The sequence below is a fragment of the Cuculus canorus genome, chromosome 3, assembly GCF_017976375.1.
Source record: "Cuculus canorus isolate bCucCan1 chromosome 3, bCucCan1.pri, whole genome shotgun sequence".
NCBI lineage: Eukaryota > Metazoa > Chordata > Aves > Cuculiformes > Cuculidae > Cuculus > Cuculus canorus.
Genome location: NC_071403.1, coordinates 14,283,461 through 14,308,939, shown reverse-complemented (window position 1 = coordinate 14,308,939; position 25,479 = coordinate 14,283,461). Strand labels below are relative to the sequence as shown.

The 25,479-nt window shown below is 39.2% G+C and overlaps 1 protein-coding gene across 1 annotated transcript in view; it reads left to right on the top strand.

The window, feature by feature from the left end:
- Positions 1-304: 304 nt before the first annotated feature.
- The window catches only part of LMBRD1 (LMBR1 domain containing 1), an 85,244-nt gene continuing 60,069 nt past the window's right edge, over positions 305-25,479 (top strand). The window contains exons 1-6 of the mRNA XM_009564812.2: positions 305-407; positions 1,290-1,466; positions 9,934-9,994; positions 17,558-17,655; positions 18,634-18,701; positions 23,997-24,085. Coding sequence (XP_009563107.2) covers positions 348-407; positions 1,290-1,466; positions 9,934-9,994; positions 17,558-17,655; positions 18,634-18,701; positions 23,997-24,085 — 553 coding nt within the window. The 5' untranslated portion in view covers positions 305-347. The remainder of the gene's footprint in view (positions 408-1,289; positions 1,467-9,933; positions 9,995-17,557; positions 17,656-18,633; positions 18,702-23,996; positions 24,086-25,479) is intronic.

Genomic DNA, 25,479 nt, shown 5'->3' with positions numbered 1-25,479 from the left:
GAGAAGTGGTGGCTGCCCCATCTCTGGAGGTGTTCAAGGCCAGGTTGGATGGGGCTTTGAGCAGCCTGATCCAGTGGGACATCCCTACCCATGGCGGGGGGTTTGGAACTGGATGATCTTTGAGGTCCCTTCCAACCCAAACCATTCTATGATTCTACGATTCTGTGATGCTATGATTCTATTTAAACGCTGCTGTTTCACTCCGCACCCCCAGGCACAGCGCCCCGCGTCTCCCCTGCAGGTCGCACACACACTCCCGCCCCGCCGCGGGGGCGGTGCCGCCCTTTAAAGCCTCGCGGGAGGGGGTGGGGGGGGAGGCGTGTCTGCGCGCGCCACCGGAAGCGAAGATGGCGGCGGCGTCGTCCGAGCTGCTGACGGGCTGGTGCCTCTTCGGCCTGGCGCTGCTGGTGAGTGCCGGCTCGGCTCCTCCTGCCTCGGACTGCGTCCCGGCAGCCCGGGTCATGCCGCTCCCCTCTGCCCCGGCTCTGTTCGGGCCGAGCGCGGCGCTTGGTGTTGCTCGGGCTGTTCCTCGCCGAGGGGGAGGCTGAAAGTGTCCGCAGATAAAACTCTCCAGGGGTCGGTGCGGAGGTTTCGGAAGCGGCGAGCCCTCAGTGCGGGGCCGGGCGGCGCGGGGTGCCATCCGCATCGGTCTGTGCGGCCAGACCCGAGCGGGGACAGCCTGTGTGCCCTGGTGTGTGCGGGGACAGCAGAGGCACCCGGGGGGGGCCCTCCAGCTCGGGGCACTGGGGCAGTTTCCCTGAAGTCTTACCTATGTTCTGTTACTTCCCAAGGACTAATTTCAGTGTCGTTATGAACTTCACAATAGTCAAATCTTTTGCTAACTTGGAGCTTTGGCTCCAGCTCTGACCTTTGCAAACAGGTGATTACACAAGGAGACACATCTCTTCAGTGCAGATCACACTGCACGCAAGACCTCGTCATCTCCAAAGAATGAACGATGTCTGGAAAAACCACTGTTAGAAAAACAAACAAATCCCATGTTATTAAAGAGTCATTCTGTCTGACTTTCAGAAAATACCATTATTTAGATGAAACTCAGTTGTGGCTTTAATCAAAACATTTCGCTTCTCGTAGTAGTACCTACTTCTTGTATCAAAAATACAGAGTGAATTGTAGTGAGGAACATACCATCGATCCTTAAGGTACAGGTAAAAAGCGTGTTGATACTTTGGCAATCATAAATACCAAAACACAGGGTCTAACTTCAGTCCCTACTTTCGGACATCCTTATTGTGCAACTCATACCTGTTTTCCCCCATGTATTCTAGGCTATTCTAATTTTCTCCTGGGTTTATGTGCGCAAGTATCAGAGTCGTCGGGAAAGCGAAGTGATTTCTACCATAACAGCGATCTTTGCACTGGCAGTTGCTCTTATCTCATCAGCGCTGCTACCAGTGGACATCTTCTTGGTTTCATACATGAAAAATCCAAATGGCACGTTTAAGGTATGGACTTTCTCAAATATTAGCTACCTTTTCAATAGAAATACTTGTGTTGAAAGAGGGTGTTGTTTGGCTGTCAGAGTCTTAATAAGTGTTCTGCTGCCTGAGTTTCTTGGGAAGCTGAGAACTAATACCATGAATACAACTCTGAGCTCTATTTGTTACTTGAACTCCATTACAGTTTTCATTTCTAGTATTTATTTTTTATATTCTACTCATTTTCAAATGCTTGTTCCTTCTGTTGTGCTAAAAGGGCTGACTATGCTGTCCTGAAGATATAAATAAATTTCATAAATATTGCTTTTTAAAATATCATGATGAGGCATTGTAGAATGGAATTTGTCGTCTATGTTTTCAAAGACGGACTGTATTGTCCATTTGCAGTTTAATATTATTTTGATTGTCTTTTTCAAATGTTTTGTTATTCTGGTACTGAAACATTAAGACTTACAAATATTTGCTCTGTTAGTATACCTATATTGTATAGCCTGTGTTAATAAGTGCATTTTTTTATAGACGGAAAGCTGGAAAAACTCACGGGGGAGGGGACTACGGTAGTATCTGTTTTTGGTTGCTACTGCCTTAACTGAGCTACTGTTTTTATAGATTTAAACTGTAGGGAGTTGCTGCGCATACCTCATGTTCTTCATGAGGTGGGTACTCACTGTAGTCTGTTTTAAGCATTACTGTAAATAAGAGTTCTTCCCACTGATTAAAGCATTGGTCATCTTAATCTTCAAGGGGGGTTCTCAAAGGGAGTGGCCCAGGGTCTTTGTCAGGACACCACCGTTAAAACCAGGCTGAACTGGAGCATGTTAATAATTTGAAGAACAGCTTTGTTTGGTTTGGAGCTTACGTGGATCTACAGTAAAAGAGAAAATCCTGAAACAGGTGAGAGAGTAGGCAGATGGTCAGTGCCTACACACAGCTCAAGGACTGTGTTCTCTTTTAGCCCTACTTCCGAAGGAGGCCAGGTCCTTGAAAACACTTCATAACAAGCTTGCAAATGATAGAATGCCTTTTTGCTGGTGCTCCAGCAAGTCATAAGAAGCATTTAGAATTGAGCTGTGATACAATTTTTGTGGTGTCTGTCTCTTGGTGGTAACAGAGAATAACATAAACTGTTGTTCAGTGTTATGGTTAAAAGTTTGTATCTTCAGACGTTGTTTATTCAGAATTAAAAGGGGTGTGGAAGATAGGGGAGACCTTTCATATATGACAATACTAGCAGCTCAATGAGAGCAATACTGAATGTTAAGAAATATGTTAACCTAACTAGAGAAGTAACAAATGATGTAGCTAGGCCTTGCTGGAACACAGTCATCTGCTGGGGACTAAGCATAATTTCCTTCTGCAAAGAGAGCCTATCTTGTTAATGTATGCATTCCTGATTTGAGAAGCAAACTCATGAGGAGAATGGGTCAATTGTGGTCATGCAGTCACTACAAACATTTGAGGAGACAAAATTTCTGTACTTAATATACTGTTTTTCTTGAGATGGATTTATTTGTTAATGGCCGCATGCTGTGATGTGGTAGGGTAGGTAGTTTGTTTGAAAATTGTACCTGAAAGCAAGCTTTCATGCTTGTTTGGTAAAGCCTTTATTTCTTTAAACTACCTTTGCCTGTGCTTCTAAGGCTTCTTGGTACTGCTTAGTTCTGAATGTTTGTAGGTGCTGCTGATGACCTGTTGAAATAAAATTGCTGTATAATGCCTTGCAGAAGAGTGTTTCCTTCTCTTTAAATGCTCGGCTGAGTAAGTTTCTAGCTTTGCAGCAATAGCATGAGATCTTCTGATACTAAAACAAGTGTTGAAATTGTGATATTTTAGCGTGGCCCTTCTGATATAGTAGAGTGGAAATGGAGTCAGACTATACAAACCTGCACATAAACACACAGCTTTATTGATTTGGTAACTTCAGTTTAGGAGTAATATCTAGTTGGGATGCTGACAGCATTTTAACTTAAGGGCTTCATAATTTGTTAAGGCTTTTAACACTGTCATGGGTAACGTGCTACTTTTCTGCTACTGCTTCACAAGTAGGACAGGCTGGATTTGGCTTAGGGTACTTCCAAGAGTCTGTTGCCCTTCCTCTGCAACATTGTTTCAAACCCTGCAGCTCCATGGCTCAGTAGCTGATGCTGAGGTCTCAAATACTGTGGCTCTGGCAAGGATCCTTTGTTTTGGATGGCCAGAGTGAGTTAAGTCTTCACTAGATTTTTCTACTTGGTATTCTTTTGAGATGGATACAAATAGCAGATGTGGGTAATAGTCTATGTAAAAAAAATTGCTGGTTCACAAAACCCCCTTTCAACTGGACGGTTCCACGCTTTTACCATAAGACCAGTGGAAGTTATCCAGATCCTTGGTAAACAATTTTTTTCTGTATGTACTCTTTTCTTCTACCTCCCAACTGTAATTTCTGGTATTGGTGCTAGAGAGTTGAGAAAGTCAAGGATACTCAACTTAAAAGGAAGAGATAGTAGACTTTCAGTTTTTTTTCATGCATCTGACCATACCATTAATTTGTAGATATCCTTGAGGTTTTTCTGTGAATGAACTTGTAGGAAAATCAGAAAGAAAAATATTAGACTAATAGCAGAGGTTAAATTGAAGGCGTAGTCTGATGATGCAAGGTTCTCATTGTGAATTGTGTTCAGTGCAAGTGTGCCCTGGTTACAGAAATTGGCTTAATTGTTTGAAGTGTAGTACCCAGGCAGTTTGTCCTTTTCTGAAGCTTGTCAAAATGATGAGGATTTCTGGATGAATTAATTTAGAGCGGTGTTTCGTAGCCCTTTTCCATCACGCGTTCTGTGGCATTTGGTACCTCGTATTTTGTGAGATGTATAAAATATTAACATGAAGCTTTTACAATTAATGCACAGAAGTGTTTTGGTATTAGGTTTTGCACAGTAGTTTTGTAGCCCTTAAAGAAAGGAACAGGGTTACATAAACTTGGCCATTATGATGGGGTAACCGCAGCAGTGGATGTGAGTAAACCAATGGATGTGATCTTTCTGGACTTGTGTAAAGCCTTTGACATGGTCCCAACAACATCGTTTTCTCTAAATTGTAGAGATGGGGATTTGATGGGTGGATGGTACGGTGGGTAAGAAACGGTCTGGATAGTCATATTCCAGGCGTAGGGTCAGTAGCTCAAAGTCCAGATAGAGATCTGCGATGAAGGGTGCCCCTCAGGGATCCGTGCTGGGACCAGTGCTGTTCAATATCTTCATCAATGATGTGGACAGTGAGATTGAGTGCACCCTCAGCAAGTTTGCAGATGACACCAAGCTGGGCAGTGCAGTTGCCACACCGGAAGGATGAGATGTCATCCAGAGGGACCTGGACAGACTGGATAAGTGGGCCTGTGAGAACCTCATAAGGTTCAACAAGGCAAAGTGTAAGGTCCTGCATCTGGGTCAGGGCAATCCCCGACTCCAGTACACGATGGGGGATGATGTGCTTGAAAGCAGCCCTGCAGAGAAGGACTTGGGGTGCTGGTCAATGAGATGCTCGACATGAGCCGGCAGTGTGCACTCGCAGCCCAGAAGGCCAGCTGTATCCTGGGCTGCATCAAAAGAAGCGTGGTCAACAGGTTGAGGGAAGTGATTCTTCCCCTCTATTCCTCTCTTGTGAGACCTCATCTGGAGTATTGTGTCCAATTCTGGAATCCTCAGCGTAAGAAGGATATGGAGCTGTTGGAGCAGGTCCAGAGGAGGGCTACAAGGATGATCAGAGAGCTGGAGCACCTTCCATACGAGGACGGGCTGAGAGGGGTCGGGTTGTTTAGTCTGGAGAAGAGAAGGCTCCAAGGAGATCTTACAGCAACCTTCCAGTACCTGAAGAGGCTGCAGGAAAGTTGGAGAGGGGCTATTCATAAAGGCTTGTGGGGATAGGATGAGGGGGAATCGTTATAAACTGGAGAGGGGCAGATTTAGACTGGACATTAGGAAGAATTTCTTCACCGTGAGAGTGGTGAGACACTGGAACAGGTTGTCCAGGGAGGTTGTGGCTGCCCCATCCGTGGAGGTGTTCAGGGCCCGGTTGGATGAAGTCTTGAGCAGCCTAATTTAGTGGGATGTCCCTGCTGATGTTGGGGGTTTGGAACTAAATGATCTTTAAGGTCCCTTCCAACCCTAACCATCCTATGATTCTATGATTATTCTGATGTACAGTAGAATTTGTTGCAACAACACCTATTCTGGAAGCTTTGGTTCATAGTGCTGTTAAGAAGGAAAGCAAGCTTTTGGTTCTAGTACTAGTCAAAAGACTCTGAGTATTACCTTGTAAGTGAAGGCCTGCTACTGTTCACCAGCACAACTTTTATCTTGAAGGTTTTAGCTGTGTTTGCATTGACGATGCTTTAGTTTGTGCAGTGGAGTTCAAATACATCCAGTTGGATCTCATCTGTTTGATCTGAAAGCTTGTTTGATTTATAACAAGCGCTTAGGAACAGAAAACCTCACCCTAGCTTAAAGACTTAAAATTGATGCTGGAACCCAGGACTTCTGCCTCTGACCTACAAGTCTCATAAATATTTAAAATGTAGTTGATACTGTCTTGCAGCAGGAAGACTGCTTGAAACAAGGATGTTATCATCACAGTCTTTTTTTTTTTTTTTTTTCCTGTTGTTGGTGCAGCAGAACGGGGATGTGATGAGAACTGTTACTTTTTGACATGTGACGATTCTTGCTGCTATATGAAGTTAAAAGCTAGTGGCATTTCTTTCAGGCTAGTTAGACTGAATATCTCACAAACTGTGGGTGTCTGCCTAAGCTGTTAAAAGCCAGTTGTCTCCTTAATGATTCAAGGAATAGCATCTGTTTAATGGGAGGTGATTTTTGCAGACCATTCTATTTAGAATTCTTTTGTATCATCGGAGAAGCTCATTATGTAGCAGCTCTGAATACAGAACCACTGGAAATGTCAGATTTTTTTTTTTTATTCTAGAAGGGTGCTAGCTGAGACATTATAAACTGAGACCATGCATTCTGTCTGGAGGAGGAATTACTACTAGTGAAGTAACAATAATTGGCCAAAATATTCATGGTAGCCAGAGGTGGCTGACACATACATGTTTCTGTATGTTACACTCCATCTGGCAGTCAAAATTCTGTTTGTTCCATTTTTGGAAGTAACAGACTGGACGATCAGAGTCCCAGATATGAAATTATTTACACTTAACCATGTTATGACCCACCCTTCAGTCTTTGGTGTTGTATCTTCCTTTTTGTTGGCGAAGCTTTGGGAGAGGCTAATCAGCAGAATGACAGCTTCATCTACCTTTGAAATGTCAGAAGTACTGAAATCTGCCATGTTGCACCACTTCAAGCTCTATTAAGTCCTCATTACAGAGAGTAGGAGCTATCTTCACTCAGTGCTTGTGATATTCTTGCAGGGTCTAGCAGTGACAGTAGAAATGCCACTTTTAACAGGGACAGAAGAATGAAATTGATGGCCATTTCCTCACCAAAGTGTGAGGAAGGTAAAAAATGTTGGATTATAGCTTGTACTGCCTTTGTTTGGGGAAGTTATCTGAGAAGTTTGAATATTATGGTTCTGTTGAAATAGGTTAATGTGAGTCACTAACTATACAATTGCTAGAAGGAAGACCCTCATAAATGCATATTGGGGGAAGCAAGTATTCTTTATAACTAATTTTCTATGACTGTAATTATAAAATGGATCACTTGAGGGAGCTTTGCCTTGGTTTTAGCTTTTAGAGAAACTGAAGTGTCTTAAACTGCCTTTCTTTATCCTTATTGTGTAGCAATGTTTTCTAATGTATTTACTTTCTACATTTATGGCTGTATTTACATCTCCTGAGTTCTTCAGCATTGCTTCTGTTAAAGCTATAACTCTTAAGGAATACTTATGTATGTATGACCTCATAGTCATTGGAGGTGTCCTTGCAGTTTGATTCCCTTACCTATCAATACAGCATATTGTTACAAGTATTTTAGAGGTGATATGATGTGTGCTTGCCAACCTGCACAGAACAAAATGAAGTACACTAGAACAGTGCTGAATGACTGAATTCTGTAGAACTTGAATGAATTTGTGGTCACGTTTTCACATCTTAAACTGCTGTTGAAGGCAGTAATGAATTGTCACCTTGCTAATCTATTGTGCTTCTAAGGTATTTGCTGTATATATTGCAAGCTTGGGCCATAACGGATGGAGAAGTAAACTGATTAGATCTAGAGGCTGTCCAGATGAGTTCTCAACCAAGTCCCCAGTGTGCTTGTCCAGTAAATTCATATACCTATGAAATTGATACACCAAACGTTGCTGCTAAGAGTGTCAGAGCTCTGACAATTACCAGGTGGCAGTTCTTTTTGCTTTTGACAAGGTAGCGCTGCTGTCAGTACTTTTCGAAATGGCTCAGTTGAACTGGTTACTTCTTTTGAGTTGCTCATGATGAATGCATACAGACAATTTTTCTGCAAGAATAAGAATTTTTACCTCCTTAGTTTGTGTAAATATGGAACTCCAGCACCTGACTGAAAGCTCACGTAATAGATATCCTATACTATTAAATTAGCTTGCGTTACAGATTATTCTTGTGCAGAGTGATGGAAAGTTTGTTAGTGCAGGTATGTGTGCATTTTGCCACTGTGTGCATCTTTGCATCTTTACAGCTTTTACTGTGACATAATATCTCAGTATTTTAATATGCTTAATTTGAGCAACAAATTGAAAAGCAATGTTTTTAAGTACTACATCTGTATCTTGATATAAATGTTGTTAATGCTTTTGTGGAGTTGGAGAAGCAGTTCTTTTGGCTGTTAAGACCCGTTGTATTTCAATTACTATCTACCTCTTCCTTGAAGGTGGCTGTGCCACTTAAATTTTGGGTTTTACTGTTTCTTTTTGTTTTTTCTTGATTGGTGTGGGTTTTGAGTGTCTCCATTGCTGGTAGAAGAAACTTTTTTCAAATACTTAGTTGGAAGCAAACAGTACCACCTGCTGAGTTCAGTCTTGCATTTCATTTAGGCATAATTAAAGTGATGCAGTTCTTTAATTTTTAACACCAGGCAATTTAAACACTTTATGCTGTGTATTTATTACTGTTACTATCAAATTCTTTTGAAATTTTTCAGTTGAAAGGCTGTTGGGCTTGAGCCGGACAATCTTCAAAGATTTTACTTACTGTGAATATGACAGACACTTAACTTAAGGTGTTGCTTATGTCCCTTCCACTAAAATATTTTGCATCCTTTCTTTTTGCTGATTAGATGACAAAATGCACGTATGCTTTTCTACTCAAGTTCCAGTTGGATGATAATCTCATTTCAGAGAGAGAACTTGAAAAGCTTGATGTGAAGTGGCCTACTGGAGGTCTTAATATAGTAACATGAAGGAAGGTGGTGCTGATTTTCTGAGATAACAGGGTAATGAAGTGTTTATGGGATGTCATCAAGCCCATATTCCATGAGAATTTTAGGCAGTTCTGAGAACTGATAGAGCAAGTGTTAAAGTCAGTCATGTGTGGCCTTTAAGGAGTAAGTTTGCTTGTGTTTTTCGTGTGCTGTTAGTGGATGCATCCCTTACAACAAATGAAAGGGCTTGAGCCTACAAGTTGGAAAAAAGCCTACACAAAGAAACTGAAAGTAGCTTTGACAGTGCTGGATCTGTTCTCACCTATTCTGTTCTGTTGGTGTGTCTCCCGAATCACTAACTTCTGAAGAATTCTTCCTTCTGGATAACTACTTTTTTGATCTTGACCATACAGAGTGGATTCCACAAGACTTAAAAAGTTCTGGAATGTGTTTAAGCTGTGTAGGCAGGTTCAGACCTTTGTATTCCGTCCTTGAGTTTGGCTACCAATGATTATGCTACAAAACATTTAATTTACTTAAACCAATGGTTCTTCTCAAGAAGAAGAAAAAATGGATGGGACAAGAACTTGGCTTTGGCCTTCTGGCTGTGTGCGCTTACAAATGTAACTAGAATCATATTTTCGCTTCCATCTTTCCCAGACTCTAGTTTGTGGTGCCATTTCTGTGACTGAAATTCCGTAAGGTGGATATTGGTTATCTGAAGTGGGATTTTGGGGCTGCTCTTTTAGCAATTCCTAGTGTTAGTCTTGCTGATAAACTGATGCTTTTTTGATTGAGAAATATTGATTTCAAAATGAGTGGATTCTCGACAATATGATATATGGTAACTAAGGATTCATATTCTGAAAAAAACCAAAGCTCATAGCTTGAAGCGTAAGATTAACAGCCAAAGTGAGTATAAGCAGTGGAGATACTATTGCAGTCTCCCAGAATGCAGCTTCCTTAATTGTTAGGTGAATTAGGTTTAACCTGAATTCCAGCACTTGAAATAGGAAAACTGAGTGATTTTTTTTTTTCTTAAGCATTTGGTAGCAGGTTTTTTTTTTCAGTTGTATTGGATTTCTATTGAATGAAGTGTTCTTTTGTTTAGTTTGTTATTAAATGCTTCTATCCTTTATTACTAGGACTGGGCTGATGCTAATGTTTCAAGACAAATAGAAGACACCGTACTTTATGGGTACTACAGTAAGTATTAATATGTGACTTGAATAGGACCTTTAAGTGAAGGCATAAAGTTTTTAGGGGTCATACTGGGTTACCTCTTTTTGGTTAAACTTTAATCTTAGATTTAGTGCCCTTTAGTGACTTTTTTTACAGTCAAGAGCCACCTAAAAATGCAAATGTTCTGAAGGCTGATCCATGAAAAAGGTGACGGCTTCTCCCATATACTCTATCAACTTGCTTCCTCTGTGTGTGGCTGTAGGTCTATAAAGAGAAACACATGGTTTTGCTGTAACTTTTATGGTGCTTAACATGTGCAACAGTGTGAAACTTGCTTACCCTGTATTAAGTTCTTGAAATGGTGAGTGTAACACTTGTGGATTAACATTTCCAGGAACTACCATATTCAAAGTAAGAGCTACTGTAAAAGAGCATCGAGAGTGGTAATCCTAAACAAAACTGAAGCAAAAAATTGACTGAAATAAAATCTAATAAAGTAACTCTTCACCAAACCTCTGTATAGATTTAGAACTGTTGATTGTACTTTTTTCTTATGAGAAGTTCTAATACTAATGAATATATCTTAAGAAGTAGCTATAGACAAGTGATGCTTATCATGGTTTGAGTGAAAAATCTGCCTTTGTCAATGATATGAACTTGGAAGTAATTTTCTGCTTCATAATCTTGACGTTTTCTGGCTTAGACTATGGGTTGGCTCTTTTGAATAATTTTTTTGTTTTTTGATCAGGAAGTAATGGTTTTTTAGTAGTGGACTTGAAGTTATAGAATACTTCCTCCTTGTAAGTAGTGATGAACAAGAATGTGCAGTTTTGTGTTGTGAAGCCTAGAGCCAAAACCAGTAACTTACTTAGGCTTTCAAAAAGGAATTTCTTAAATATTAGTGTATCTTCCTCAAAGTTTCTTCACAATAGAATAGTGGAATTACTTTGTATTTGTTTTCTACTCTTGTTAGGTTGCTGAGGTCTTGTTTAACAGCCTAAGAGTTTCACAACTTCTGATGTGGAACTGTCTTCAGATTCTTCTGTGGATCTTTTTCTGTATACTTGTGAGACTGATGGGTAAACTTCCGTGAGGTGTTTTGGGCTAACTGAGTCTCTTTCTAAAGCAAGATGTCTCTAAGTAAGTCCTGAACTAATTTTTGGAGTACCCTGAACTTGAAACTGCATTTGGTTTTTGCCTCTCTGGAGAGGTCTACTTGAAATATTGTAGGACTAATGTTTTTCATAGCACATCCTCCAGATGGTGGTAGAGATTTAAAGATGGTTTTAAAATTATTTTTCTTTTGTGATCTTAGTGTGAAGAATCAATGCCCATTTTGTTACAACTAGAGCTACATTGAAGTGAACAGTAATAGGTAACTTATTTTTCAGAAGTCTCCATTATTCCTATATAAAAACACAATTTAATGCCTCTCCTGCATCATTAGGTCTAGTCCCCTGCTGCTGTTTCACAGTATAGTGAAATGAAAGCTGAGAAGGAATAAGTTAAACAACTCTTCCAATCTTATAATACTATTCCATTTTTTTCCTACTTGTATCTCTTAAACGTATTTGGTCTAGGCATGTTTTTCTTCAAACAGGATGAGCAGATCTGAAATCTCCTTTTATACTGAAGGATGTGAATACCAGTACTTTCTCATTCGTCCTGAAAATGCAGTGAAAACTATCTTTCCTCCTGTAGCTCTGTGGCAACTTATAGTATGAATAATTGGTACACAGGCCACTGACCTTCAATCCAGTCTTTCTTCTAATTATGGCAAGAATTTTGAGGCTGTGGCTTGTGGTTTTAGAATATTAAGGATTAACTTTACTGCCTGTATTGCAGTTTACTGAGGAAACTGTCACTAAATGCAGAAAAACTTTATTTTTTACAAAGTCGTTGGTCCCCAAAACCAAAGTTTTTTTGTCACATCCAGCTGATTTCTTGACTAGACTAATACAAAATTAGAATGGCTTTGTACTGGAAGAATGATAAATGAGGTAACTTTCAGAATGAAGCTTGAAATACCTGTAATTTGAAGTGGGACTTCAGTAGCCTAAAAGCTTTACTTAGGAAACCAGTCTGCTGATTGCTTTGAAGCCATAGAGGTTTAGTGTATTAATTATCATAAACCCAACTGTAGTAGGATGTCTGGCAGTACTTGAGTGATTGAAGAATGATCAGTGGTTGGCAGATGCTCTAAAACAGCATGTCGGCTTGTGTTTAGAAGAAAAGCCTGTTTCAGAAAGGGGTAGAACTGGAAACCATCCAGCTGCAGTTTTCTCTGTACCACGAAGAACCAGGCTGAAACAATTAGCAGTAACGTGGAGCTGTGTTCTGGAGGTCTGCTTCCTCTAGTGAGTAAATCCTGTGTGCTGGAGTCAGCTTGATGTTCAATGTCCTTTGGTCAAGTTTTTTGTGAATGGTGAAAGGATGCTATTGGTAGATCCTAGTCTTCCTGTGAGGTAGACCAAGATCTCTTGACCTGCATGTGTTACATAGTGAGGCAAAGACTATCTGATAAATTCTGTGGCCATCTTTTTGGGTTTGCCTTAAAGTCTATGCTGAACTTTTTTTTTTTTGAATGGATGTATGTCTTAAGTCAACACTAGTTACTGTATGGTGATTCCTAAGTTGAGGTTCTTGAGTAAGAATTTATCCAAAATAATTCTTCATGTAATTGGGATGATTTTTGTGTGGAGTTTTGTCTGCCTACTGCAAGTGTTTAATATAGAGTCATTGATGCAAGGACCTGGGCTTCTAGGAATTATTAGGCACATGTCAAATGTTTTCATGTTTTCATGGTCTGGTCCTAGGAGAAGACATGCTAAATATTGTGGAAGACTTGCATAGCTGTATTTGACAAATATTGTGGAGTTACATCTATAGAAACACTCTCCTAATGAGTGTGATTTTTGAGAAGCAATCTATCAGAACATAAATTGAAAGTCTGTTACAGTATTGATACCTACTGTGGTGAAGTGCTAGAACTGTCCTGCTTGAAACAGGTGTGTGTGACTTGAAGTTCATTACTGTTTTGTTTTGGTAACTTTCACTGGGGCAAACAAGGTGTTTGCTACTGCAGCCATAAAAATGGGTGAGAAAAAAGTTGTAAGAAATTTTTTTTTATGTGAGAATAATGTGTTTGAGTGAAAACGTTTATCTTAGATTTTTCTGAAGTAGCTTGTGACTTCTCAACAGAAGTGAGGGAGAATATAATAAAGCATTGTTTTAAGTGACTTAGTAGTACTGAAGTTAATGCATCAGTATATGATACTATCTGGAAGAGCAGAAGTTGTGTGTGATGGTGCGACTTCTGATCCTATAATATTCTTCCACTTCCTGTGAACTCAGATACTGTTTGACATCTTCCCACTTCCTGAGGTATTTTGGTTTCTTCTACCTACTGCGTTTTGCTTTGCTTTGTTCCTAGTTGCCCTTGCATAGTGCTAGAAGAAAAATGAAACCATGAAGGGACGATTGGTTTTAACTTCAAGACTGCTACCAGGAATAACTTTCTCATAGTTCAGGCATCTTTATACTGATATGCTGCAAAACAGTAGAAAAGGAGTCATTTTGACTTGAGATAAGAGTTGCTCTCTTATGTCTTTAAAACAAACTTTATCAAGGATTTCTTGCTGAAGTTTATTTACTGTGTGGCAGGAACTGTTATTGTACTGGCTTTATGTTGATGCACTTGTCCAGTGGTACTGCTTCAAGCTTCTGATAAACCCCAGAAAAAAGCTTTGGAATGGAAGTTGGACCTGTGAAACAGAATGAGAGCAGTCCCTGATTCGAGACTGAAGTCCATAAGTGCAGTAATGGAGACTGAGACTGTCATGTCACAAGTCCACAGGGGAGCTGCAGGAGGAAATATCTTTGTCACTTGGTTGACTGACTGTTTGCTGCAAGACAGTTGAGTTTAAAGGTTAGCTTTCCAGGGAATAGACAGGCATTTTAGCAGGCAGAACAGCAGGCAATTAGATACTTGCCCTTGTATGAGCTGATGAAAGGTGTTGCTCTTCCTTCTATATATGTTCTGAAAATAAAATTAAAAAAACAGATAATGTGCCCTGTCTTGTTGAAAGGAGCTTTGCTAAATCTTTTAAAGAATCTTCTGTAGTATAACAGGAAGAATAATGTTTTACTACTTTTAACTATGTGACCTACAAATTTAATTTTCAGTTCTGATTAAAAAATTCTTAAAGGCAGTTTTAAGACTTCACTTGATGGATGAACAAAAAGGTCTGTGTTAGGATGATTTTTCTTGGGGAAAAGCAAATACAAAGCTGCTTCTAAGTTCACGTTTTTTGTTTAGTCCTGTTTCCAGCAGCGTGCTAGTCTGCTGTAAGGCTCACAGAAATACAGGTTAATAAAATGATTTGGGTTCGAAGGAACCTTAAAGATCATGCAGTTCCAACTCCCCTGCCATGGGCAGGGACATGTTCCACTAGATCAGCTTGCTCAAAGCCTCATCCAGCCTGTCCTTGAGCACCCCCAGGGATGGATCTTCGACTTCTCTGGGCAAACTGTTCCACTGCCTTACCACCCTCACAGTAAAAAAATTCTTTCTGATATCTAATCTAGATTTCCCCTCTTTCAGCTTAAAACTATTACCCCTCATCCTATCACTGCACTGATAAAGAGCCCCTTCCCAGCTTTCCGGTAGGCCCCCTTTAAATACTGGAAGGCTGCTGCAAGGTCTTCCTGAAGCCTTCTCTTCTCCAGGCTGAACAACCCCACTCTGTCTTCATTGGGGAGGTGCTGCAGCCCTCTGATCATCTTCGTGGCCTCCTCTGGACTTGCTCTAAGAGATACATATCCTTCCTCTTCTGAGGACTCCTGAACACTGTACTCCAGGTCAAGTCTCATGAGAGCAGAGTAGAGTGCCACAGAGTAAATAATGCTCAGGATGAAATCCTTGTTAAAGTTTGTTTTAAAGGGTACTGGTCACACTTCTGTTGCAGCTCAGTATATGGTTGGCTTTCTGGGCTGCAAGCGCAGAATCAGACAGTTGGAGCTAGATAGTCTAATATGTCATTAGATTATTCCACTGGTTTAATAGCCAGTCTGGTCTTCTTAAAAAAGACATTTTCAAAACCTGGTGGAGGCTGGCAAAACTGTGCATCAATTCAACAGCCTCAATACAATTAAATAAGACAATTCAACAAAGCTTAGTTGAAAAGTGTAGCTGACTGGCAGTAGCCATTGAGAATAGTCCTCTGCTAATACTTTGTAGCAGATGAGAAGGTTAGAAAACTGAACATTAGCATGAAGAATTACAGGAAAGTGTCACAAAACAGTTTTCTGGAAGTAAAGGATTTACAGTGTTTAATTATCATATTATAAAACTATGTAAAACAATTTGCCACATCCCTGAAAGTGTTCAAGGCCAGGTTGGATGGGGCCTTGTGCAGCCTGGTCTGGTAGGACATGTCCCTACCCATGGCAGGGGCGTTGGAACCGGATGATCTTTAAGGTCCCTTCCAACCCAAACTATTCTATGAGTCTATGAATTTCCGATACAGATTAGCTGTGTATTCAGTAACTGAACACCAGCGGCTTAAATAATAAAAAAAAAAAAAACCCAAACTTACGTTTAGTGTCAGACGCCTGAGCTGTTCTCTCAAAGTTGAATTAAGTTTCTGCAGCAAGAGCATTTGGGCGGTACCAATGTTTTATGGTAGTGGTAAATGATACCATTGTTTCATACAGTTCATAGGTGTCCTCTTGGATTTGAGTCTCTTTCTTTATCCCCTTGGAGGATGGATCAGACCCATTAGAAAATGAACTGTGTGTGTAAATAAGATGTACTGAAGCCCAGATAGTAAGACTTAGAAGCAAGGCTATTTTCTGTGCCTGCAGTGACCTCTGTGGGCTGATTATTCTGGTCTGTGATTAATGATGCATGTAACTTGCCTAATTTAATGGCATGGTGCAGTGTGGATTTAAGACTAGTCTTAAAAAGTGGACTTTAGGTTGGAGAGGTTGATTTCTGGAGACATTCACAATATTGAAGCAGTTTGAGAAGTAGGGATGCTGCATTTCAGGGTTTGAAGTTTTAATATGTCTTAGAGCCCTGATTTTTATGCTCTTGAAAAACGTGAGCATTTCTGAACTAACCAAGAAATTGTTCTGTTTATTACACTGGTGTGCTAACTCAGCACTCTAACCAGTATATACCTCTACAACCTTTAAATATTTTTCTAAAGAATGAGTTCTGTTTAGAAATAACTGATTATTTATATTTAGGTTCTTGGTGTTGATACTTTATTTGGCTTCTACACCATCTTTACTGAAAGTGATGAGGTGGGTTTCTTTGAAGCACATGGATACTCTTAAGAAGTGAAATGGCCCATACAAGAAGCCACACAATTAACTTAGGGGTGATTATAGTAGTTAGTGCTGGGAAGGCACTGATCAGTTATGCGAAATAAGGCAAAGATGAAAAATAGCCAGAGATCACAGGTTTTTTGTGGTCCTGGGTGTCTCTATTTACCCACTCAAAGGGTTGATTTTTGTGCTTACACAAGCCATATTGGTTGTGTAGTACTTTGAACATTGAGGGCTTCGTTAGCTATGCTACCATACATTCCTTGTGGGGTGCAAATAATGCAACATACTGCTTGACAGCTTTTAGTTTCCTAATAGACTTCTGAAACATTTTAAGGTATTTGGAAATGTTGAAGGATTTCGCTAAATAATGATGTCCTAAAAAGCATATAACTTCTAATGCAAGGAGCTTAAGTTTTAAACTTGATATTCCTGATCTGAAATTGGTCTCCTCCCTCTATATCACTGGCTAATCAGTCCAGTGGATTTTAACTAGCTTTCTTAAGGTCTTCAAGTTATCAGGTAGTGTTCATGAAGACTTGTGTTAGTTTAACCCTTTACCTGTGTTAAACTAAGTGATTTAAAGTCTCTTAAGATCACCTGTGCATAAAAGTAATAAGACAGTATGACTGTTTTGATTTAGAGGCTACTAAGATAAATGTCTGTTGTGTTCTTCAATTAGTTCCTCCTTTAAAGAATGGGTGCTAAGTGACAGTGCTGTATTGCTATGTTGCAATGACTTGTTCAACTGTGATTTGAGGTTGTCAGTAACAGCCTCTTGCCTTCCATCTGTAATGTACTTACATTAATAGTAGAGCATCCCCTGAAATGAAGTTCAGTGATTAAAGTAACTTGAAATGTGTTGTATTTTTGTCTGTACCCTTTCTATGAATAACTCTTGTTTTAGGTGACATAGCTTGCTTTTATTTAGTGTCCTTTATGCTACCTCTGCTCCAGTGTGCTAGACCTATATATCGCCTGCATGCAGTTTATTACTTTTAGTCTTTTTATTATTGCTAAATTGGAGGTGTATCTGAAATAGTTAGTTGGAAAGTGTTAATTCTATAAGTCCTTTGGAGTTAACAAACCAGTAACCGTTCATATGCTGGCTAGTAAGTTTTATTAACTTGTCAGTGGTTGAAATTAGCAAGAGCTGGGATGAACGGAAACTGATTCTTTCCTTTGAATGACTATGCAGTAAATGAAGTGCCAACGTAACTCTGTTTCTTGACTTAATTAAATTCTTTCTTGTAGCTTTGTACTCGATCATACTGTTCTGCGTCTTTCTGTGGATTCCTTTTGTCTATTTCTATTATGAGGAGAAGGAAGAAGATGATGGCAACACATGTTCGGTAAGTTCACTCTAGCAAATGCACTAAGCTGTGAAAAGGCAAGCAAATGTAGGCAAAAATGAAAGCAAGAACAATAGTTTAACTTCAGTACTACAATCTTAATAGCATCTGTAAGTCCATTACAAAATGTTTGAAAAATACTGAAGCAGCTTTTAAGAACACTGAATCTGGCATAGTCTACTCTAAGCACTGTGATCTTACATGAAAAGAAAATTTAGGGAGATCAGTAATCAAAACCTGTTTTTCCATGAATTCTTAAGCTTTCTACAAGCTCCTTTGGGCCGTATTTCATATACAGGAAGTTAAAACTTATTTCATAAGGTTTTTCTTAGAATAGAAAACATCTATGCACAGGTTTTAAAGCAGGAGACAAATATAGTACTGATTGAGATACAAGCTAAATTCGAGTACCTTCTTGTAGCATTTGTCTTTTCTCTTGAAGCAGGCAGTAGTAATCTACTTGAAACTAGATCTTAATTATTTTTGTAATGCACTGCAGATTTTTGACATGCATGACATTCCAGGGAATACAATAAATGCATGCCAGTAAGGTGCTAATGTCTTAAAAGAAAATACTTCTCTTAAAGAATATTGTAATCATTGATCATGGTAATTTTTCCCATCTAGTAGGTTATATGTGTAACATGAGGAAGAAGAACAAGACTTCTAGTCATGGTCATAATATAAAGCATTGATAATAAGAATTTTCTTAGAGTGCATTTGCTCTGAACGAATGTACCCTGGTTTCTGGGCACAGCTGAAGAGCGTGGTTTATGATGAAAGTATAATGCAATATCATTGGTTGTAGCTCTCAAGCTATGAGACTCCTTAAGAATGTATACATCTGACTTGTGTCTAAAACTACTCGTGTTCTGTGAAAGTACTTCTATAGAACTGTTACTGAGTAGGCTTTGCCACAACCTGGACAAATCCCTTTTTATTTTATGTTAATCTATTAATTTTCTTTTTAATATATAGCACATTAAAACTGCATTCAAGTATACTCTGGGATTCATCACAGTTTGTGCAGTTCTCCTCTTAATTGGGTAAGTATCTGTATTGAATGTTGACAGGGTATATATTAAATACAACCCCAAGCAGAACTTTGCTCTATGCAAGATGAAAAAGGTTGGTTATGGTGCACTCAGTTCATCTAAAGAATATCTAGCTTAAACTCTAACAGAGATTAAATATCCTGAGAATTAGGTACCTGAAAAGTTAGAGTTTAACTGGAAGCTGAAATGGTTTTCTTGATTGTGGAAGTACTCGTGCTTTCAGGTTCTGCCTCTTTGTGTAGTGTGAACGTCTGCTTAGAACTTGAGGGTATCGCATTTACAACTGCATTGATATCTCAGAGTATATGGAGTGAAATATTTGTGCTCTTTCTGTCTTCTGCCTTTATGACATGTTTTCATGGATATCCCAAAACAGCTTTTTTGGAATATGAGTAGGTGTTATATGCTTAATACTTTTCTACATGGAAGTGTTCTGTGAAGGACATAGTATAGTGTAGAGCTACACTTGACATAGTTGGGCCTTGTCTGATAATGGTTCTACTGAGTGTTTGAAAGGCAGACATTATTTAAGTGGGTAACCTGTTTGCAGGAAATAGTGTAAGTCCTAGTAATTCTGTAAGTCCTAGCAGAATTACGAACTCCATTTAAAGTCACCATTAAACATGACATGCATGCCAATATTGCATGTTACTCATGTATGCTCTGTTGTAAGCTTTTTCACATTGTGACTGCAACGACAAAGCTGGTAAAATTTACAAAATGTATGCTAAGATGATCCATATCGAAATACTGGAGTGATGTGAAGTAGAAACCAGAGCATATTCTAACTGTATACCACCTTATTGCGGAATATTGGGTTAGTTCTGATAAACATTTAAGGTACATGTTCAAAAAGTCTATTGTCCTTGCAATTAAAAGTAACAGATTTGCCCTTATGAGAGACTAAATGAGTTAGCTTAATCATGGTCTAGAAATAGTTTTAAAACTTCAGGCAGAAGCTTTTCTGATTACTGGCTCCTGTGGTAGGCATGCATTGTTCATCTCTTCTAGAAAGATATGACTTGGTTCTTGACTGACTAATTGTCCTTTGTTTTTAGGCTTGTTCTTAAGTCTTCACAAGGTGTAAATTATAGTAGCTTCTACAGTCTTCTCTGAGACTATGTGGGTTGAGTTGCAAACCAGACAGATATAGTACTCAGCCTGGGACTAAGTTTCTGGAACAGCACTTTTGAATAGGGACAGACTTGAAACCCACTGATCTACACAGCAGGAATATGTGCTGTAAGGAGGCAGGACTCCTTTAGATACTTGCAGAGGTTTCAGTATTTCTGGAATCTAATTGGAACATTTTTTTGCTCTTGTACGTATGAGGTTGCTAATTTTTTTTTAAGATGGTAATGATTAAGTAGTGGCATCATCCTAATGCTCTCAGAATGGAAAATTCACCCTTGCTGCTTCAGATGCTGCTGCAGGACAGAATTTTTCTGTATCCTTTAAGGGAAATGGCAAGACTGAACAGCTCAGTTCGGGAAGCAAGCGAGGTGTCTGTGCCAGAAAAAAAATGTGAACTTCGATTTTAGTGTATATGTATATTAAAAAAATACATAAAAAGTAGCAGATATTTCAGTGTTTATGTACATGCTTGTTACAGAGAAGTTCTGTCCTAGTTCATCAGCTGTCTGCACATTAAGAGCAAAGAACCTCAGAAGTCTCAGTTTTGATAGGAAAGAGAAGTGTTGGACCTGAAGCAACTACAGAAGGTGCCCAGGTGAAATGTGGTAGAGGAAACAAATCTTGCAGTACTGCCTGTACCTGACCATAGCAGACTTGTGTTGGTAGTCATTATCAGAGCAGTGTTGAAACAGGCTGGAATTTTATGTACTGAAATTAATTCTTGGAGGCTAAGCTTAAGGGACTAGAATACTTGTGCACCATTTGCAGGAGCAAGAGGGCTTGGAATATTTCTTGTTAAGTGCCTAGCAAATAGTCTGTCATCTTGTGCTCACGTGACTGCTTTATCTTGCCAAGATGACCTCTGTTCTGATTATTGCTGAAGCAATCTGTATAATTAAAACAGGTCAATTAATAGTTTGATTCCTTTAAACACAGGTCTACACAAGAAACCCCACTGCTTTCCTAGTCAGCAGTCCTTGAAGAAACCATAAAAGCTGGATTAAGCTTGGAGTTTAAGAAAATCTTATTCTTACCTAGATGTTTACTTTGCTCCATTAGGGAACCATGTGACTATTTTGGGAAATGTAATGTCTGTTCTGTACCAGATGATCTTAGAGGTTTTTTAAAGCTGATGGCAAAGCTCAATGAGCAGTATTCCATTGCCTGAACTGTTGGTTGGAGTAATGCTCACACCTCTTACTATAGGCTATTACAAGGCCTTACTCTAGGCTCACGCTCTAGGCTGTGGCAAAAATGTGTGTCTGTAGTAGCACCTAAATGCTCTGCATAAAAATAACTTGAAGAATACCATTAAAGGCCAAATATTGGACATAGTTATAATTGCATACTAGGAACTAATATTTGTTTGTAATGCTTTTCCCTTCTTAGAAATTATCTGTCTTCCTTGAACAGTGTTTATTTACTCTAAATGACATGTGCTAGAGCCAAGGGGGCTTGAGATACTACTATCTATGTTAGGGCATACTTATACAGCAGTCTGGTTTGAACTAAAATATTTGCTTTTGAAGCTAATGAATATATGGCCCGAAAAGGAATGTCGCCCTGACTATCCATGTTTGGAATTAAGTTACCTTAAACTTTCTAGAACCTTTAGCTTCTTACACTATGAATATGTCTAATTAGTCTATAAAGAATATGCAAATTATATTATAACAGAATTCACTTCATGGAAACGAGTTTAAATCTAATGTGTTAGTATTCTATGGAGGGTGACATTTAATGGCACTGTTTAATTTAGGAATGGAACTTGACCCATCTACACCTGTGTTACTAGCTCTGCCAAAAGTTAATAGTTTTAAACTGCTTGTCTTGCATTTACTTTCCTTGTTTTGCGGCATGGATATTGATCTAGATCTTGATTATAATGTTCCCAGAATGTGTTTTAAACAGCATAGCAGTTTGCTTGTATTCCGAATATTACTGCGGTTTGTAATTTCATTTCTGTCCACAACTCATTTGTAAGACATCACAGTTGAGTTGTTCTTTTTGCTTGCATGAACTGAGTTCTCAGCTAGACCTGTAAAACCCTGCACTTGTACTCTCTTCGTTTCCTGTCAATGGCCTGACTTGTATTGCACCACAGTAATGACAGATGAATTGAATTATTTAGCATGGCAACTTCTCTGGTTGTTGATGGCTGCTATGGCCCTCAGGCTACGTAGACCATTTAGTTAACACAGCAAAATAGCCAAGACCTTTGTCAAATTTCTTCTTGCTTAGTGTGCATGAATAGGCCTAAACTGCTGAGTGCTGTGCTGGTGCAAGGGGTGGGCTATTTTTTAGAAGTCCTCTGGGAATGTAGGCTGGATGCAGGTCTGTAGGTTGCTAGGCAGGCGAACACTCTGTTAAACTAGAGGCTAAAAGTCTGTTCAGGTGGGCTAGTTAGCCATATGGCTAGCTTGCTTCTACTTGGGGGACCCTGTAAAGGAGAGGAAATAAGATTCCTGCTAGCTTGGGACTAAAGTGTGTGGATTTGTAGCCCTTGCATGCCATTCTGAGGCCCTTGGTACAGGGAAGTTGGGTACGTGATTCTGCCCCTGCTCCTCTCTCTCAGTCAAGATTTATCCGAGTACTAATTGAAGAGTGTGAAGAATAGCTGCTGTATCTTGTGCTCTGATTAATGACCTTTGACATGTTGGTTGTAGGTAGTCGCAGAGAAAAACCCAAAATCTTATTGCTCTTGAAGGAGGGTGGGGTAAGGAAGGCAAGCAATTTATAAATAGCCTAAGGTGTTTTGCTGTTTCCTTTGGATATGGTTCACAGATGACAAATTCACTGATGCTAAGGTAAAAGGACTTGAGCTCACTTAGTTTTCACAAAGTTGCCTATGTTACCCCTTTTTAGCATATAAAGCTGCTGTTATTGGTTTTTCTATTTCTGTTAAGTAGAAATTTTGCCTAACTTAGTACCTGTGTCTTGATTCTGCCTGAATGCTATTTTGCAGGAAGAATAACTACTAGAGGCAGGTACAAGGACAAAATCTGAATGCTAGCCTTAATTTACCTCTTGTGCAGTTAACAAGCTAAAAATCAAACATTTTTTAGAAGTTAAGACTTCTTAATTTTTAAGATATTAACTTTGCAGAGTATCTATTTGGTTTTGATATAAGTGCACAGTTAACACTAACCTTTTTGAAACACACGCTTAAGCTGTGTACTTGAACTTTTAGGCATACTTCTGGAAGATGTGTATTATTCATTTGTTTATTGGTAACTGAAGCAGGGATCTAAATATGTACTGTCTTCTTACAAAAGTCTAGAAGGTACTTGTGGGCTTTCTTTATCAACTTCGGGTTGTCGCATTCTTTACCTGAAGCTTCCCTTCAAATCTGACTTTCTTGTGACTTGTAGATTTTCTGTTTTATGTCTGGAAGCTATGGTATCAGATTGGTATGGAGGTGCTGGTTTTCCAGCTGTTACAGAACTAGCTGTTTTGTCTATGGAGATGCTGAAGAGTTACTCTTATTATTGGACTTTAGCTGGGGAGACCAACACAAGGAAGCATTCATCTGGGGGACTGTTCTACCTGACGTTCTGAGCACTCTTTACTAGTCTCTGCTTTTTGAAAGGCCAAAAATATTTAAATTCTCTGCAGTTCAGTTTTTCTGGGCCAGCAGCAGAACAAGGAATGGAATTCAGCAGACATGTCATTATTTTAGTTTTAACAGTGGAAGGTAAACATGTCCTTTTAATGAATGCTTGGTGTGGAAATCAGTTATTTTATTCTAGCTTCCTGAAGTGTGGAGTTTGAGGAGAATTTTTCTCAATTGATTCTTCAAATCTTTTTGCTCTGCCCACAAGTCAAACCAGTATAGTGAATCAAGTTAATATCTTTTAATCATGCTCAAGTATATATTTTTTTACTTCTGTTAGGATTGTTTAATAGAACAGCACTTATTCACTGACCTCAGACCTGCCTCTGCACATGCATACATATACTATGGTGATTTAAATACAGCAGTTGAAGAGAATGTAAATGAAATGAAACATTGTCCTTGGAATTTTTAAAAGCTAAAGTCACACAATTTTTCCTCAAGAATAAGTGGATTTTTATTTTCTTAACTTGGAAGTAGATTTCTTTTGGTACTCAACTGATTAGGGGACATGAGATGACTTCTTTGCTTCGTTACAGTGCTTTTGTTCCTTTGGATATTCCTGACAAGAAGAATTCCACAGAGTGGGAGAAAGTGAAGCTCCTGTTTGAAGAATTTGGAAGTAGTCGTAAGTTTGGGATGTGTTCTGAGCTTTGCATAACTTGCTACTATCTTATTTTGGCATACTCATAACTCCTTGGACACGAAAACCATATGTCTTGGTGATGGCCTTCTAACTTGAGCCTAACTGCGCACCTGCATTAAATCTTCGCCATGAAACTTTTCTTTCTGTTCAGATAAAAAAAACAAGGAATCATCAGACTTGTCTTTGAAGTACAGAGTGGAGACACTGGCAGTGTCTGCTTTCAGTACAGTCCCCGTTTGACAGCAAGGATTCCTGTGGTATTAATGAGAAGAGGGGAAGGATGGTGTTTTCTTCTGTGGCATATTCTCTTAATACAGTTTTTCTTTGGATACTTTAAAGTTGGTGAACTTAAGCGTAGTGAGTGTGTCTTGTACAACAGTTTGAGTGCTTACCTAATTAAATGTGATATTGCTGTTCACTGTAAGAATGAGACGATTTCATAAGTGGATTTGTCTATTTAGACAGGAAAATCCTATAGGTGTTATGATTTTTTTCCCTTTGTTCTCCTAGTATTGACCTCTTGCAAAATTGTTTGCCTTTTTTATACACCCATTTGACAGGGTTGTAAAGAACTATTGTGAAGGCCAAACTCCATCAAGTTTTTTAACCTTTAGCTTATGCTGTTCTTGTATTTAGTAGGGTATCCTTTCAGAGCAAAATGGTGGTGTGCAGATGGTATTTTATAAGTGAGTTAAGACAGGCTTCGTGTCACTTACCAAATGTGTCCAGAAAAATGGTAACTACAAGTTATCTAACTAACGTTAATGGAAATGCATAACTGTTCTAATATTTATGCCTTTTTCTTGCTATGTGTCAGAGTACTGGCTTCTGTCTGAATGTTTTGGAATATAATGCTACGAGCCTTGGTCAAGTAATATTTTGTATTATTTTGAGAATTTTCTGCTGACTAAAAGTTCCCTGTGATGGCATTTACCAGCTGTCAGCACTTGATGTATCCCTTCAGTGCCCATCAACTTTGTATGTTCGATTTGCTTAAATAGTCTCTAATCTGATCCTCTTCCTCCAACGATACATCTTCCTTCCAGACTTTTTCCGTTGTCTTTTGAGCCTGGGTTTTACAAACTGTGGTCTTGATAGTGAAAGCTCTGGCAAAGAAGGCACACAGCATGTTAGACTTTTCCATGTCTTGTTTCACCAAGCACCCTGCACCACTTGGCAGCAGGTCTGCTTTTTTGCTTCATCTTTGTCTTGCTACTTACATACTTGAAGCCCTTGTTGCTTTTGATATCATTGCAGAGTCATTCATCATTATGCATACTGTGCTGTAAGTTGTGCTTGCAAGCATAGGAGATGGGGAGAACAAGTCCATAGCATTTTCTGTTTTTGGCTGTCTGCTGGCTTTTCTCTTGATTCAC